At 49.0% G+C, this 16,532-nt stretch overlaps 1 protein-coding gene across 4 annotated transcripts in view; it reads right to left on the bottom strand.

Annotated features, from left to right (window-relative positions):
* ASAP3 (ArfGAP with SH3 domain, ankyrin repeat and PH domain 3) overlaps positions 1-8,122 on the bottom strand; it is a 47,399-nt gene extending 39,277 nt beyond the window's left edge. Inside the window, exon 1 of one of the 4 annotated variants that reach the window (XM_049696762.1) lies at positions 7,658-8,122. In XM_049696762.1, the coding sequence (XP_049552719.1) occupies positions 7,658-7,786 (129 nt within the window). In that variant the 5' untranslated portion in view covers positions 7,787-8,122. The remainder of the gene's footprint in view (positions 1-7,657) is intronic. The other 3 variants (XM_049696769.1, XM_049696751.1, XM_004285648.3) reach the window with 3 other exon arrangements.
* Between the last annotated feature and the right edge of the window lie 8,410 nt (positions 8,123-16,532).

The raw sequence follows: 16,532 nt of genomic DNA, 5'->3' as shown, positions 1-16,532 counted from the left end.
CAAGGTCATCAAGGACCTCGGTGTTGCCGACGTCAGGGGTCGTGTCTCTGTCATTTTCTTATGTGACCGCTGGACATCTAGGCAGCATCCAACAAAGCTGAGCGTGGGGCTTCCCTGGTGGCACAGTGGTTGAGAGTCCGCCTGCCGATGCAGGGGACACGGGTTCGTGCCCCGATCCGGGGAGATCCCACGTGCCGCGGAGCGGCTGGGCCCGTGAGCCATGGCCGCTGAGCCTGAGCGTCCGGAGCCTGTGCTCCGCAACGGGAGGGGCCACAACCGTGAGAGGCCCGTGTACTGCAAAAAAAAAAAAAAAGCTGAGCATGGCTCCCTCATCGAAACATTCCTCCCCTGGCTTCTGAGGCATGGTCCTCTCTTGATTTCCTTCCTTCCTCATTGGCAGCTCCTTCTCAGTCTCCTTCATTAACCACTCTTCCCATCCTAATCTCTCGATCCTGAGCTCCCCAGAGCTTGGGCCCAGGGCCTCTTCATTCCTTTCCTTGGGTGATTTTATCCACTCCCACTTCTTTAAAACCAGCTAATGCACTATACGCATTATGTGGTTCATGGACCACCTGCATGAGCAACTCTTGGGGGTGCTGGTTAAGATGCAGACTCCCGGACACCCTCCTGCAGGCTGGTGAACCTGCCAAGGACATTTGTTGTTTTTAAAAATTAATTAATTATTATTAATTAAATAACAATTAATTTATAATTAATTATAAATTAATTATTTATCTTTGGCTGCATTGGGCCTTCGTTGTTGAACGTGGGCTTTTCTCTAGTTGCGGTGAGTAGGGGCTACTCTTCGTTGCGGTGCGTGGGCTTCTCACTGTGGTGGCTTTTCTTGTTGCGGAGCACGGCCTCTAGGCGCACAGGCTTCAGTAGTTGTGGCTTGCAGGCTCTAGAGCACAGGCTCAGTAGTTGTGGCGCATGGGCTTAGCTGCTCCGCAGCATGTGGGATCTTCCCGGACCGGGGCTTGAACCCGTGTCCCCTGCATTGACAGGCAGGTTCTTAACCACTGTGCCACCATGGAAGTCCCAGACATTTGTCATTTTTGCCAGACTGGTATCTGAACCTCTCTCCTACATCTGGGAAACTACTTGCTGCACGAGTCTCAGCAGAGCTTGCCTCCTACAAAAGCTGACGAGATCAAATTCATGCTTTTCCAGACTCCTTTGCAGCTAGGGTACAGGTAAGTATGAGCTAGCCTTGGCCAATCAGAGGCACTCACTACAGACTTTGAATCAGGAGCAGAGAGAGTGGAAGATCACTCTTATACTGATGGCAACAGCTGTGAAGGTGCCCAGTCCCCAGGGGACAGCGGTGGTATATGCTGTGGCGTTTAGTGCGAGGCAGCAGTGTCCTCGCCAGACTGGCTCAGTGGAGCGATTTTGGCTGAGATCCCCCCTGCTGCCTCGCCCCAGTTCTCTAGCTTCCCAGAAATCCTGTGAACTACTGAATATTCCCTTTCAGTGAACTCCTCTTCTGTCTAAATCGGCTCAGGTTGGTTTCTGTTACTTGCAATAAGAAGCCTAAGTAAGAAACAGCTACTGAGTTGGACTCTCTGGGAATGATGCCAGGTGATTCTTACACAGATCCGAGTTTGAAACCCACTATCTCAATGCTGACAACTCTCAAATGTGTATCTCCAGTCCACCCACTCCTTTGACCTCCAAACTCATATATCTAAATGTCTTCTTGACTTCTCCACTTGTATGTCTCAAAGACCTGTAAGATGTGAAAACAGAATTCTTGACTCTCCTCCAAACCTGTTCCTCTCCCAGATTTCCCCTTCCTAGGAAGGGGCAACGGCATTCTTCCATTAGGAATTTGGGAACCATTCTCGACCACTCCCCACATGCACTCCATCAACAAATCTTGATGCTACTACTTATAAAATACTTCTAGAATCTGTCCACTTCTCCACCAACCACGGCCCTACCCACAGCACCATCGTCTCTTCCATGGACAACTGCCAACAGCCTCCTTGGGTCCTCTCCTGCTCCCTCCAATCTCGTCTCCACACAGCAGTTGATATGACTGTCCTAAAATATAAATTGGATCATGTTGCTTGCCTGCAAAATAAATAAAATCCAAACTTGCCACCAGGGCCTACAAACTTGAATATGATCTGGCTGCAGCCTACCTTCCCAAACTCATCTGTTGTCACTCTTCCATTTGCCGTCGCTATGCTTCTGCTCCTCTGGCCTCCTTTCAGTGTCACAAATACCTTAGGTTCTTTACTGACTCAGGGCCTTTGCCTAAGATGTGCCCTCCAACTGGAGCACCCTCACACCATTATTCTCTATTAATGCTCCTTTTCAGGTTTCTTCTTTTCTTTATTTGTTACTCCCATTGATATTTTCCGAGCTCCTACTATGGTGCTGTGGTAAATACTAGGGATATAACAGTGAGATAGGTTATTTTCTCATGGAAGTCAAAATCTAGTGAGAAATCAGATTTTAATGAAGTAATTATGCAAATAAATGTAAAATTTATCTAGGATGTGTGCTGCAAAGGAGAGAGACACACGGTGCTATTAGGGAGAACTGAGCTATAGAGTAAATGTGGAAAGACAAGTTAGGAGGCCAGTGCAGTGTTCCAGGGGAGAGGTGACGGTGATGTGGACTAGGGTAGCGATGAAGAGAAGTAGATGGACGGCAGAGATGTTTAGAAGGTAAAATTGATGAGCCTCGGTGAGGAAGGGTGCATGTGGAGCTTCTGGCTTGCTTACCAGAAGAGAGGGAGGGACCACTCTCTGAGAAGGGAACACCAGAATGGCCAGCCTGGGGGGGAAGTCATGAATGTGGCTTTGGACACATTGAGATGTCCAAATGAAACAGCTGAGTGAGCAGTTGGACATGAGGGTCTGGGCTAAAGGTACAAATGTGTGAGTCACCTGAAGATGGAAGAGGACTGAACCCATGGGTGTGGATGAGACTGCCTGGGGAGAGAGGCTAGCATGCCAAGAGATGAGGACCCAGGACCAAACCTCAAGACAGGCCTGGACAGGGAGAATGAGCCTTCATGACATTTATTACACGTGCAATTGCTAACTTGTTTGTTTACCTGTTTACTGCCTGTCTTCCCCAGAAGACTGTAAGCTCAGTAGAGCAGGGACTGCGTCTCTTTAACAAGCAATGTGTCTACCCAGTGCCTAATACAGGGCCTGGCACGGAGCAGTTCCCATGCATGATGCTGGCCACTGTGTCCCTCGGCAGGGCCGGCCTCATCCATTCCTTAGATAACATGGTTTACACTGGTTTCCACTGTCCAGCAAAAAGCCCAAATGCCTAAATGACATTCAAGGCCCTCCAAGTCATGCTGTACCCCCTGAGCTCTCCAATCCATCTTTTTAATTCCACTACATCTGAGCTTTCCAAACTGGGGTTCCTTTACACCTGAATAACCAGAGGCACAAAACAGGATGAACACAGTGCCTCTCCCTGGAGCCTAGATTGTGCCAAATGAAGAGAAATGGCCATGGACACATGGGGGTGCGGGTGGGGACTTTCCAGGCCCTGCTCCTTTTCTCCAAGACGTGTCCCCTCCCACAATGTAGGTCTCTGTGGCCATGTTTCCCTGCCTGAGTCGATCCCTCCATGACCTCTGCTGATGAAACCAGGGGTGGGGACCCAGCTTCTGGAACCAATCCAGAAGCTGGGCTGGGCCATCAACCTCTCTGCCAGGAACTTGGACGCGAGACTGGCTTGGTTGCCTTTAGATGCTGGACCAGTGAGGTCACGTGAATGTGGGGGCTGAAGATGCCTGTCTTCCCCAGAAGACTGTGTGATACCCTTTGGGGCCTGTGTGATGACAAGTGAGCAAAAGCACTGTTTAGCTGTGCAGAAAGAAAGAAGAGGCAAGAGACAGCGGGAATGAGGAAGCAGCTGCCTTTGTTCCTGATGATTTCCCAGATTCAAATGAGGCCCTGGTGAGGCCCGGGTGAGGTCTACTTTGAACTACTGTTCTTCAGTCCCATGAGGCACCTCTAGATCCTTAAAACAAATTTCCCTTCAACATAAGCTTTAGAGGGTTTCTGTTTCTTGCAGACAAAAAAATCTCTAAGATTACATAATTTTTATTATTTTTTGCAAAATAAAAATGTTATTATTTTGGTAAAACAAACATCAGCACATGATGAAGCAGAATGGAAAATTCACAAGAATATTAAGAATTAAGAATGAAATTCTTTCTAAAATAAGATTCAAAAACACTAAAGTCACAAAGGAAAAGATAAATTTGACTCCAATGAAACTTAAAACTATGCATTATAAGACATGATACCAACTTAGGCAAACATTCCTCATAACCACCACCCCTTTATTGATAATACATTTTCTCTGAGGACAGATATTGGGAAGCATGCACATTTCCATAGCAGTTACCTCTGGGGAGAGTACAGGAATCGTGAGACATGGTCAGAGGTGACTTTAGTCTTTTCTGTTATGTATTTTAAAATTTTAATTAAAAATCAGTATGTCTTTTGTTCAATTAAAACTTCATTAAATTTCAAAAAATATATATAAAACACAAGCCTTTGAAGATCCCCTGTTTGTGGTGGACTGCTTCATCCAAGACCCACTGGGAGATTTAAGTTCACTAGTAGTTTGAGACACATGATATAGCATGAATTCTCAGCACTGTCACAGTGGCTTACTTGGTTCCTGAATATGCTTTCTTCCCATCTGTCTCCAAATTCACTCACTTGTCCTCACCACTTAATGGAGTTCTTGCATCCTTCAAGACCTATCTGGAAGTGTCACCTCCTCCAGGAAGCTCTCCCTGACTGCACCAGTCCTCACTGCTCTCTCTCTCCCTCGCTCCACTGGCCTCTTATAGCACTAATCATACCTTCTCTGTATACCCTGGACAGACTCCTGGGGTTCCACTTATCTCGCTAAGACAGGCTACATCTCCCCAACCAGCCAGCAAAGCTGAGCAGCATCTTTATGTCCTTGGTGCCTAGCAGAGAAATGGCATGGAGAACTGACATAGCACAGGCCTTAAAGTCAGACAAAGACACTATGTGGCACAATGCAACTGCCTTAACTTCCCTGGGCTCATTTTCACCTGTGTTATTGTGAATATCAATGAGATGATGGATGTAAAGGGGCCCAGGACAGGAAGATGACGGTTGACAGAATGATCATCTGTCTTAATACTCCCTCACATTTGAGCAGCTTTTAATTAAAAACAAAAAACATTTAACAACCCAGAGAGGTAAGCAAGGAAGGTAAAATAGGGTGAAATTTTAAGGGTGAAATAACTAAGGTTCAGAGAAATTACATTGGGACTTTAGAAGGAAAGAGAATAGGACCAGGGGTTAGAACATTTGGGTAGAAATGCCAGTTCTTCCACTACCCAGCTGTGGGAGCTTAGATAAGTCTGTAGTACTCTCTGGACATCAGTTTTCCCATCTTAAATGAGAGAGTTCCTAGGTGATCTCTATCTTAAAGGGTCCCTCAGCACTGACATTCTAGCTTCCTGTAACCTGCCCAGGGTCCTTCCTAGCAGGACTGCAAAAAAAGACTTCAAGTCCCAGGACAGAGTCCCTAGTTACTCCCAGGAAACCAGCTGGGACTGGAACACTTGCTTTGAGAATCAGTCAAATTTTGATTCTGCCAAATGGAGCTTCAAGCCTGGGGGTTAGTCATGCCCAGAACTGAGATCGGGGTAATGACAGCATCACACTACATGTAAATATAAACACAAATGCAAAGCCAAACAGGAAACCTCAGGAAAGTCCAATCCAAAGGTCAGATTCTAACTTTTGAGGCACTGAAATGCTGAAGAGAAAAACTGTATTTGGGTGTCAGAAACCTTTCTATTGCAAAAATGAACCTTTGCGCGCACCAAACTAAAGTCCCAAAGGCAAAGGAGACTGGGTTTTGTCTGGCCTCACCTGGGGTAAAGCTGAGCCCTGACGGGAGTCTGCTGTGGCCTCCAGATCCATCCTAAGGGCTCTCTCCCCCAGGCACGCACAAGTGCTTACACACACAAAGCCAGGCAAGGCCAGATGCATGGGCATAAATGGGCATTTCTGTCCCTGGAGAAGGGTTCATAGTACAGCCCTTTCTCCTGATCCTGCTCTAACATTTTAATGAACAACCCAGAGAAGAGTGTGAACTGTGAAAGCCCTAAGGATGCTGATCGTACTGACCTCTTCCAGGTCACAAGATGAAGACAAACCTTAGGAAGCTCTTTCTCCTCAGGATGAGGCTCTGAGGCAGTTTCCCCGTGAGCCTCCAGTAAAATACCATCTACATTCATAGGCGGTGGACTGTAAGCTACTGGCTCTGCCCAAGGAAGGAAGCCAAAGCTTCTTATTTCAATTAAAACATGTAACCCCACTATATGCAAAGCACTAGGCTAGGCTCTGTGAGAGAAATGAGGACAAAAGAGACCCAGTCCCTATCTAAAGAGGTCTGTCAATTAACCCCATAATCATTCCACTAATCAAAATGCATGCCTTACATACATGGCCTCACGTAATACCACAGTCCTGTGAGGTAAACATTATCCCCATTTTATAGATGCCAAAAGTGGGGCACAAACAGATCAGGTCACGTGCACAAGCTCACACGGCTGGCAAACTGCAGAGCCAAAATTTGAACACAGGTCTGCCTTCCCCAAAGTGGGTGATCTTTCCACAGTCCTCTATCACCCTTACCAAGTGATACACACAGACTGTGGGATGGGGGGTTCAGACTGCTGCGGAGAGGAGGAGAAGAAGAGATTTCCCAAGACATTGGCCCAGGGTATTATGAACTATAAATCTTTGTATCTACCACACAGTAGGTGCTCAATATTCTTATGGTGAAGGATGGAAGGTGAGAGCTGCTGTTGAGGTCCAAAATGCCACCCCAATTCAGGGCATCTTCTGAAAGGGAGCTGCAAAAACACATTATTCTCCTTTGGCCCAAAGCCTCAGGGTGTCTGCCCTAGAATATTCCTGCAGAGGAGGCCGGGGAAAGTGCAGCGGGTGTGAAGAAAAGGAACTAACTCCAATGAGCAGGGGAACGGGGTGGGGCAGCCTGCAAGGGCCAGAGAAAAGGCCTGGGATGCATTTCTGGAAAAGACAAAGAGAAGAGGGGAGGGGAAGGAGAGTGTAAACTTGTGAACAGCCTGGCCAAGGTGAACCCCGGCTCCTGGCGCCTTCTCATTCGCATTCATTCCACAAACACCGGCCAAATCTCAGAACCAGCAGTCTGGGGGAGGGCGCCTCACTGCTCACAGGGAGAAGTTAAGTTCAGGACTGAGGCTGGAAGGTCTGCTTCGCATAAGGGGAGTGACTTGGGGGACGAACTTGTGGGGCTCCAAAGATGAAAACCCAAACAGATTCAGTGAGGCGCTGAGCAAACCCACAAGCGACGGCGCGGCAGGTCACGAAGAGCACTGGGGGTATGTCGCTCGACCTGTGAAGTCTGTCGTCGAGGTGACCTCGAGGACCCCCAAATGGTCCCTCGGGCCCTCCCCCAAACACTCGACGGTGAGGACGCAGATGTTTGAGATGCACTCTGTTCTCACAGCTCTAGGGAGGGGGAAGGTTTCTGGGGCGCGGTAAGGAGGGCCATCGCAGTTCCGGTCACGCCTGTGAAGGTCAAGGCGAAGCCCTGCCGAGACCCCAGACCCCTCCCGCCTCGGCCCCCTCACCTCCTCCCGCGCCAGTGCTGCCCCGCGGCACCGGGGCATCTTGGCGGCGAAGGCGGCAGCCCCGGCCGGGGAGCTGAGGTCCTCTGCAGTGATGGCCAGGAACTCTGCGACGCTGAGCTGCTCGGGCATGGCGGGCGCGTGGTCGGGGCGCCGGGGCTGCCGGAGTGGGGCCCGGGGGTCGCTCGCCGCAGTGCTCTGGGCCGGCCTCCCAGCCCGCCGCGGGCGCCGTCCTGGCCTCCGCGCCGCCCCGCCCCCGACCGCCTTTCCTCCGCACAGCCGCGTCCCCTCTCGTCCTGGGAGCCCAGACCTTTCCCACTCCACCCGCTTCTCGGCCCCGCCCACGGCCTTCCAGTCTCGCTCCCCACCTTAGCCTGGACCGCCCGTCCCCCGGCCCTCGCGGGCCTCCCAGTCCTGAGAGTCCCGCCCCTGGCCCCTCGCCCAGCTCCTCGGCCCAGCCCTCTGGCCTCCCATCCCCAGAGAGCTCCGCCCCTGGCTCACTGCCCCGCCCCCGGCCCATCGACCCATCCCTCTGGCCTCCCATCTCCAGAGAGCTCCGCCCCTGGCTCACTTCCCCGCCCTCGGCCCCTCACCCGGTTCCGCGGCCCCGCCCCATGCCTCTCTGCAGGGTCCTTTGGCCTCCCTTTCTTAAAGCTGCCTCTCTCTCGGCGCGTCCACGGCTCTGCCCCTTTGTCCCGCTCCCACGCCTCCGAAGTCACCCTGCCTCCCAAAGCCTCGGTGCCCTATCTCCGCATCCCTCCTTAATGCGCCTTACGTTTCCCTCTCCTACCCATTAGTTCCGAGTCCTCATGACCACACCCCTTGAGCTTCACCCTCACACAGCCCCTCGTCTCTCTCCCAAGCCCGGGGTGGTGGCGGGGAGGATCTCGGTGCCCCGCTCCGCCCCGAGTCGCCCCACCCCTCCCTTGCTCCGCATACCCCGCTCTCGGCCTCTGCTCTGCTTGCAGCCAGGGCCGCCCAACCGCCCCTTCGCTCCTCCCCTAAATAGTGTGACCCGCCTCCAGGGTCTTTGTGGCTCGGCGCCTCGGATAGCTGTGTGATTTGGAGAAAATTACATCCCTTCTTGGAACCTCAGTTTTCTTCTCTGAAAAATGGCAAGTCTAATGCTCACTTGGTTGTGATGTTACGAGGAGGGAACCTTACACGTGCGTGTGCCCAGTAGGCGCTCAGGAACTGGCTCCCTCTTATCCGGCCTTCTCACCCACACCTTCATTCTTCCTGGGCTCAGTCTCCTGCATTTCACTCCTCAACCTGGCTCACCAACCCCACCGGGCTAAAGATTGCCACTCCTCCCCACCCACTATCTTCTGCCTCTTGGGAACCACCTATATATTTGGGTGGATGAGGGATGGTGTTCAGGGTAAAAATCCACTTAGATTTAGTTCAGGAGCCTGAAGTCCTCTGGAAAATATCAGGGAAGCACTGCGGTGAAGAACATTGGCTTTGGAGTCAGGTAGGTCTAAGTCCCCATCCCGGTGCTGCTGTTGACCAGCTGTGTACAAGCTGAGTAAATTGCTTGCTTCTCTAAGCCTGAATTTTCCACCTCTTGAAATGGCCTAATGGTATTTCACCCCACTAAGTGACTGAGAGGATTATGTAGTTTGCGTGAAAAAAAAAAAACAAAAACTGAAAAGATATACACTAAAATATTTCCAGCTGAGGATGTTATGAGTAATTTCTTCTTTTAGCTAATCTGTCTATCCTAACATTTTGGTAATGAATTTATACTATTTGTGGAATAGAATTCAAAGTTGGAAAAAATGTGTACAGTCTGGTGGAGGAGACAAGACCAATAGGCTGTGAAATACAACTCTGGTTCACCCCTCAGTCACTCTGCAACCCACTCTAGCCTGTTTTCAGCCCGAACTACTGCAAACAGTAATTTCATTTTTTGAAAAAGGACCATTTTCCTCGGTGGTCCTCCTCCTCTCTGACTGCTCCTTCTTAGGGCCCTTTCTGAGGTGCACTTCCTCTGCGTGTATCTTAAATGCTGGACCCTCTGCTCTTCTCACTCTACTCAGGCTTCCTGAACACCTTCATCCAACTCTACCAGCTCTCTTTACACCATTGGTGTTGATGTCTCCTGTATTCAACTCCTCTGTAACAAATTAATGCAAACTTGGTGGCTTAAAACGACACATATTATTCTCTTACAATCCTGGAGGTCAGAAGTCTGAAGTGAGTTTCACTGGACTGAAGTCAAGGTATCAGCAGGGCCACGCTCCCTCCATATTCTCTAGGGGAGCATCTGTTTCCTCACCTTTTCCAGCTTCTAGAACTGCATTCCTTGCATTCTTTGGCCTGTGGCCAAGTTCCTCCATCTTAAAGGGCATCTTGCTTCTGTGTCGTATTACCTTCTTTTCTGTGGTCAAATCTCCCTTGATCTCCAATTTATAAGCACATTTATGGTTACATTTTTGGCCCACCCAGATGATCCAGGATAATCTCCCCGTCTCAGGAACCTTAAATTAATCACATCTGCAAAATTCCTTTTGCCATATAAGATAACATTTACAGGTTCCAGGGATTAGGACCTGGGTATCTTTGCGGGCCATTACTGAGCCTACCACATTTTCCAAGGCTGAAGATCTATGTATCCAACCATTTATAGGATGGTTTCATGTGACTATCTCACAGACAGTCTATATGTCCAAAACCGAACTGGGCATCTTGTACCTCCCTTCTGGTCCCAGCTCCTTCTCTCTGTCCCTGTCTTGGTGGAAGGCACCACTGTGCACTCCCTGAGGATCATCCTCCCCAACTCCTTCCACCAACTTACACTCAATCATTATCACTACCTCCTGAATGTCTCACAGATATAGCCACCTTCTCCAGCTCCTGGCCAACCCCAGTCCAGGCCACACTATCTCTTACCTCCTCACCAGTCTCTCTGTGCCCAGTCTTGCATATCTGATCTGTTGCTCCCCTGGTTAGAACTCTTCGATGGCCCCCATTGCTCTCTGGATGAAAGACAAACTTTTTTCATGGCTACCTGGTCCTGCATGATCTTTTGCTCCTGCCGTTTTCATTTTCTTCCTTACCTCTCACCCCTCCTTTCCTGCCATGAGCCAAGCTCTCTCATTATTCTTCCTTCTGCCCATAACACTCCCTGACCTCCTTTCAACTGCTCAGATTAGATGTCAATTCCTCCAGGAAGCCTTCCCCAATGTCCTTCTTGGAACTCCCACAGGACCCGGTATCCCCTGCCCCAGCACTTCTCACTGAGAACTGTAATCACCTGTTTGCTGGTCTGGGTCTCTGGCCCACTTATTTATTTATTGAGCACTTACTATGTACTAGTCACAGTGCCAAGGGCTATACAAGCAATAGCTCACTCAATATCCACAACAACCCAAGGAGTCGGGGAACATTATTCTTCCCACCTCTGTGTTATAGGTGGGAAAACCAAGGCTTAGAGGGGTTAATTTGTATAAAGTCAGAATGCAAATATAACCAAGATTTCAACCAAAGTCTGCATGACTCCAAATCTTTTGTTTTATTATTAAGCACCAAACTATGCTACCTAACTAGAAAATATTGCCTCTTATAAGTAGATATACATGTTCCATATATTCTCTCCTAGAATTAAAACATGCCACCAACCAGAGGCAGAATACTATCATAATATCTTGCAGGCTAACAAATTATTACTGTTTTGTAAAGCAACTTCTTCAATGTCAAATCCTTTATCAGATACTCAAACCAAGAGACACATACTGCTGAGAGTGGGCCAATTTCTGAAGCATAATTTTTATTTCAAGACTTCTGGGAGAAACTGAATAATAAATGGTAAGTAAATTACACTATTATTTGGAAATAAGATAAACCCAGAGCTATATCAGGGTAGGTTGCAAAATTTTTAGGAATTTTTAGAGAAAACATGTGCCTTCAAGGAAATTTCAGTTGCTTCTAGGTATTTCCCCAGACCATCCTACATAAACACTCACTTTACTAAGGCTATTTCAAGGAAAGAATTTGAGACACACTACTTATAAAATTGCTGTTTCTAGGTCCCTGGACCAGCCAGTGCAAATCCAGCTCCCTGGAATTCACTTGTTCACTCAATAAACATTTATCAAGCAGTTCTAGGTATATTCCTGAGTGGAAAATGACAAGTGGGGAGGCTTTGGATACAAAGGTGGGCAAGGTATGGAGCAGTTCTCAGGGAACTTGTACCCAAATAATCATACAATGCGAATTATAAATGCCCTTAACAAGGTATTAGGGAATTAGGGGTGGGGAGGGGAAAAGAGTCCTTTCCCTGTCTGGCTCAGGGAAGATGGGGCAGCTTCAGAGAAGAACGGCACCTGAGCTGAGCCCTGAAGGATCTGAGGGAGTTGGGACAGAATGAGCAAAGAATAAAACAGTACAGAAAAGTCCGTTCCCATCAGTGTGGGAGCGGCTGGGCCCGTGAGGAATGACCGCTGAGCCTGCGCGTCCGGAGCCTGTGCTCCGCAACGGCAGAGGCCACAACAGTGAGAGGCCCGCGTACCGCAAAAAAAAAAAAAAAAAAAAAAAAAAAAAGTAAGAATCCCAGTGTTTGATGTACCTAATGCAAATACTCTCTTTTAGCTTCATAACATTTATTTATTTTTATTATTATTTTTTAAAATTTATTTATTTAATTAATTTATTTTTGGCCGTGTTGGGTCTTCATTGCTGTTCGCGGGCTTTCTCTACTTGTGGCGAGCGGGGGCTACTTTTCGTTGCGGTGCGTGGCTTCTCATTGCAGTGGCTTCTCTTGTTGCGGAGCACGGGCTCTAGGCACGCGGGCTTCAGTAGTTGTGGCACGCGGGCTCAGTAGTTGTGGCTCACGGGCTCTAGAGCGCAGGTTCAGTAGTTGTGGTGCACGGGCTTAGTTGCTCCAGGGCATGTGGGATCTTCCCGGACCCGGGCTTGAATCTGTGTCCCCTGCCTTGGCAGATGGATTCTTAACCACTGCGCCTCCAGGGAAGCCCTGCTTCATAACTTTTAAAATAGAACCTCTTAAGATAGCTTCTCTTTATTTCCGCCTGCAACCAGTAGTATAGAGTCTGGAGCAGCTGCTTGGACAACTGTTCACCAGCATCATTGGATTATTGTGCTTGATTTTGGGTCATGGGCAAACTGCCATCTGTCAAGAGGAGAATCCAGGATGTTGCTGGGACTGAGCAGCAGGGAGGGTGAGAAATGAACTCAGAGTGGCCCTGGAGGCAGCTCCAAGGAGCCAGTGGGCAGAGCAGTAGGAGTTTAGGAAGGAGGCCATGCCCGTACTCTGATATTCTCTTAAACTACCACTGATCAGGCTTTTGCTCCCACTAACCACTGAAACTGCTTTCATCAAGGTCACCAGAGACCACCATGGTCCTGGACCCAATATCACTGCTCAGTTCTCACCACGCATGGCCTCCCAGCAGCTTCCTCCATGCTACACTTTCTTCACTTGGCCCCCAGGACACCACACTATTTTGATTTTCTTCCTCCCTCACTGATGCCTCCTTCTTGATCTCCCTTTCTGGTTCTTCCTGTACTTTGTGATTTCTTAACACTGAGGACCCAGTCCTTGGTCTTCTACCCCCCTACCTCCATGCTCACTCCCTTGATGATCTCATCCAGTCCCATGACTTTAAATACCATTTAGATCCTGATGATTCCCAAACTTATAACTCCAGCCTGGACCTCTCCCCTGAACTCCAGATTCCCATATCCCACCACCTCCTTGACACTCCCACCGGGAAATCTAATAGTGCATCTTGAACTTAATATGTTCAAAGCTGAGCTCCTGATTTCCCTTCCCAAACCTCTTTCCCCACATCAGGAGATCTGTTGGCTCTTCCCCCCAAATAGATTCAGAATCCACCACCCCACATCACTGATCCAAGCCACATCGTCTCTTGCCTGCATTCCTTTGGGTGCCTTCTGATTGGTCTCTCTGCTTCTACCCTTTGCTCCTCTACAGGCTATTCTCAACAGAGCAGCAAGTGAGCCTTTGAAATGTCATGTCAGGGGCTTCCCTGGTGGCGCTGTGGTTAAGACTCCACCTGCCAATGCAGGGGACATGGGTTTGAGCCATGGTTGGGGAAGATCCCACATGCCGTGGAGCAACTAAGCCCGTGTGCCACAACTACTGAGCCTGCGCTCTAGACCCCATGCGCCACAACTACTGAAGCCTGTGCACCTAGAACCCATGCTCCGCAACAAGAGAAGCCACCACAATGAGAAGCCCGTGCACCGCAAAGAAGAGTAGCCTCTGCTCGCTGCAACTAGAGAAACTCCGCGCACAGCAACGAAGACCCAATGCAGCCAAAAATAAAATAAATAAATAAAAATTAGAAATATGTCATGTCAGATTATGTAGTTTTACACCTCAAAACCCTCTAATGGCTCCTCATTTCACCCAGACTAAAAGCCAAGTCCTTGCATGGCCTGCAAGCCCTATATAATCTGTCACTCTTTGACCTCATCCACTCTTCCCCATGTTCTCCACCTCTGTTCCAGTCACACTGACGTCCTTGTTCCTTGAATGCACTAGGCACACTCCTGCCTCAGGACCTTTGCACTGGCTGCTCCTCCTGCCTAGAATGCTCTTCCCCTGGATATCCACATGGCCAACTCCCTCTCTTTTTTTCAAGTCTTAGCTCAACTGTCACCACCTGACCATCCTATTTAAAACTGCAATCTGCTGCCTCTTCTGCACACTCTCGATCACACCCTGCTCTATTTTTCCCTATTGAGCACCTTTTAATACTTGTACCTTTTCACATGCTGCTTTTCTTATTGGTTTATTGTTTGCTCCCTCCATTAGAATGTAAGTTCTGTGAGAGTAGGAGCTTCTTTGTCCTGATTAGGGCTTTGTGGGGAACCAGGTTATGTGCCTAGGCTTTGGAGCCAGACTGCCTGGGTTTGAATCCTGGCTTTGCCATCAACCTTGGGTAAATAACTTAATCTCTGTGAGCCTCAGTTTCCTCATCTGCAAAATGGGGGAATAATGGTGCCTCCCTCACAGGGTTATAGAAATGATTAAGTGAGATAATGGATGTTCAGGATTTAACAGTAGTGCCTGGCATACAGTATGTGTCTTAGCTCAATATGTGTTAGTTATTGTCCACTGCATGTCTGGTCCATAGGAGGCATGCAATAAATATTTGATCAATCGAGTAGGTGTTATTAACCCCCATTTTACTGATGCCCAAAGTTACATGCCCAGTGAGTGGCAGGGGCAGGTTTAGAATCCAGGCTTATTTGCGGTCAAAATCCCTGCTTCAGGGACTTCCCTGGTGGCACAGTGGTTAAGAATCCGCCTGCCAATGCAGGGGACACGGGTTCGAGCCCTCATCTGGGAAGATCCCACACGCCGTGGAGCAACTAAGCACATGCACCACAACTACTGAGCCTGCACTCTAGAGCTCACATGCCACAACTACTGAGCCCATGTGCCACAACTACTGAAGCCCGCGCTCCTAGAACCTGTGCTCCGCAACAAGAGAAGACACCGCAATGAGAAGCCTGCACACTGCAACGAAGCGTGGCCCCCGCTCGCCGCAACTAGAGAAAGCCTGCATGCAGCAACAAAGACCCAATGCAGCCAAATAAATAAAATAAAATATATAAATAAATTTATTTTTTAAAAATTCCCTGCTTCATCCACTGATCCATAATCTACCTTCTGGTGGTGGGTTCTAGGCTCACCTCCAGGGAGTTTCATGTCATGGACGAGATGAGCAGAGACCAGAAGAAGTGAAAATGAGGACTGCCAAGGGAAGTGGATACAAAGAGGGGCTCTACCTCCCCCTTAGGATCGAGCCCATCCTCCTTTGTGTGGCCACAAGCCCCTTCCCCACCTAGCCCCATCTGCCTCTCCAATCCTCTCTCAGGAGAAGAAAACCAACCTCAGTCCAGTTCCTGAGGCTACCTCTCTTCTCATGCACAGCCTGTTCCTTCTGCCTGCATTACTTTCCCAGCTTCTTTGCCTGCTGACCTCCTATTCATTCTCATAACTCAGATGTCACAGATGTCACTGCCTCAGAAAGCCTCCCCTGATGCCCTGAGATGGTTTGGTGCCCTTCCCTTTGGTACCCCTGTGCCTCCTCATCATGTCTCACTTTGTTTCCTTGCTTCCCCCTCACTCCCTGTGTATGAAGACCCACCCCTATCTACCCTTCGCTAGAATGAGAGCTATATGACCCTGTGGCCTCAAGTTGCACAAGATGTTTTCTACCCAAAGATCCCCCAGGAACTGGAAAGTACCCAAGAGCCAAAGGAAGCTACTCTTCAGGGCCAAATGGTCTTTGTTTGCATATCCTCAGTTCAAGCCACCAGCAGAGACTAATCTCAGAATCTCAACTCTTACATTCCCTTGAGAGAGAGTTGGATGGCCCCAGCCTGCCTCAGAAGAAGCTCCCAAGCCTCCCCGCTGCACACTTGACTGTGAATTGCAGTCTACATCATGGCGCCCCCTAGAGGGGAGCAGTGCACAGCCTGCCCAGCTGGAAGGCTGGGCACAGTAACACTGAGTGTCCACTAGGGTGGGCCAGGCTCCCTGGGAGCTGTGGGAGCTGCCTACACCATACAGACTACAGGGCACCTATAGGGGCAATTTGCAGAGAAAGGTGTGGACTGATCAGATATACAAGGATCTGTAGTTGTCATCAGAGTCCCAAAGGGTTCACAAACCCATAAGAGTTTTAAAATTCCTAAGGAGATATTTGGTGAACACATAAAAATATTCATATTAAAAGGGTGTGTACGTGGGCTTCCCTGGTGGCGCAGTGGTCAAGAATCCGCCTGCCAATGCAGGGGACGCGGGTTCGAGCCCTGGTCTGGGAAGATCCCACATGCTGCGGAGGAACTAAGCCTGTGTGCCACAACTACTGAGACC

Source organism: Orcinus orca, chromosome 1 (assembly GCF_937001465.1).
Source record: "Orcinus orca chromosome 1, mOrcOrc1.1, whole genome shotgun sequence".
NCBI classification, from domain to species: Eukaryota; Metazoa; Chordata; class Mammalia; order Artiodactyla; family Delphinidae; genus Orcinus; species Orcinus orca.
Note: the sequence above shows the minus strand (reverse complement) of the source record. Positions and strands in the feature narration are given on the sequence as shown.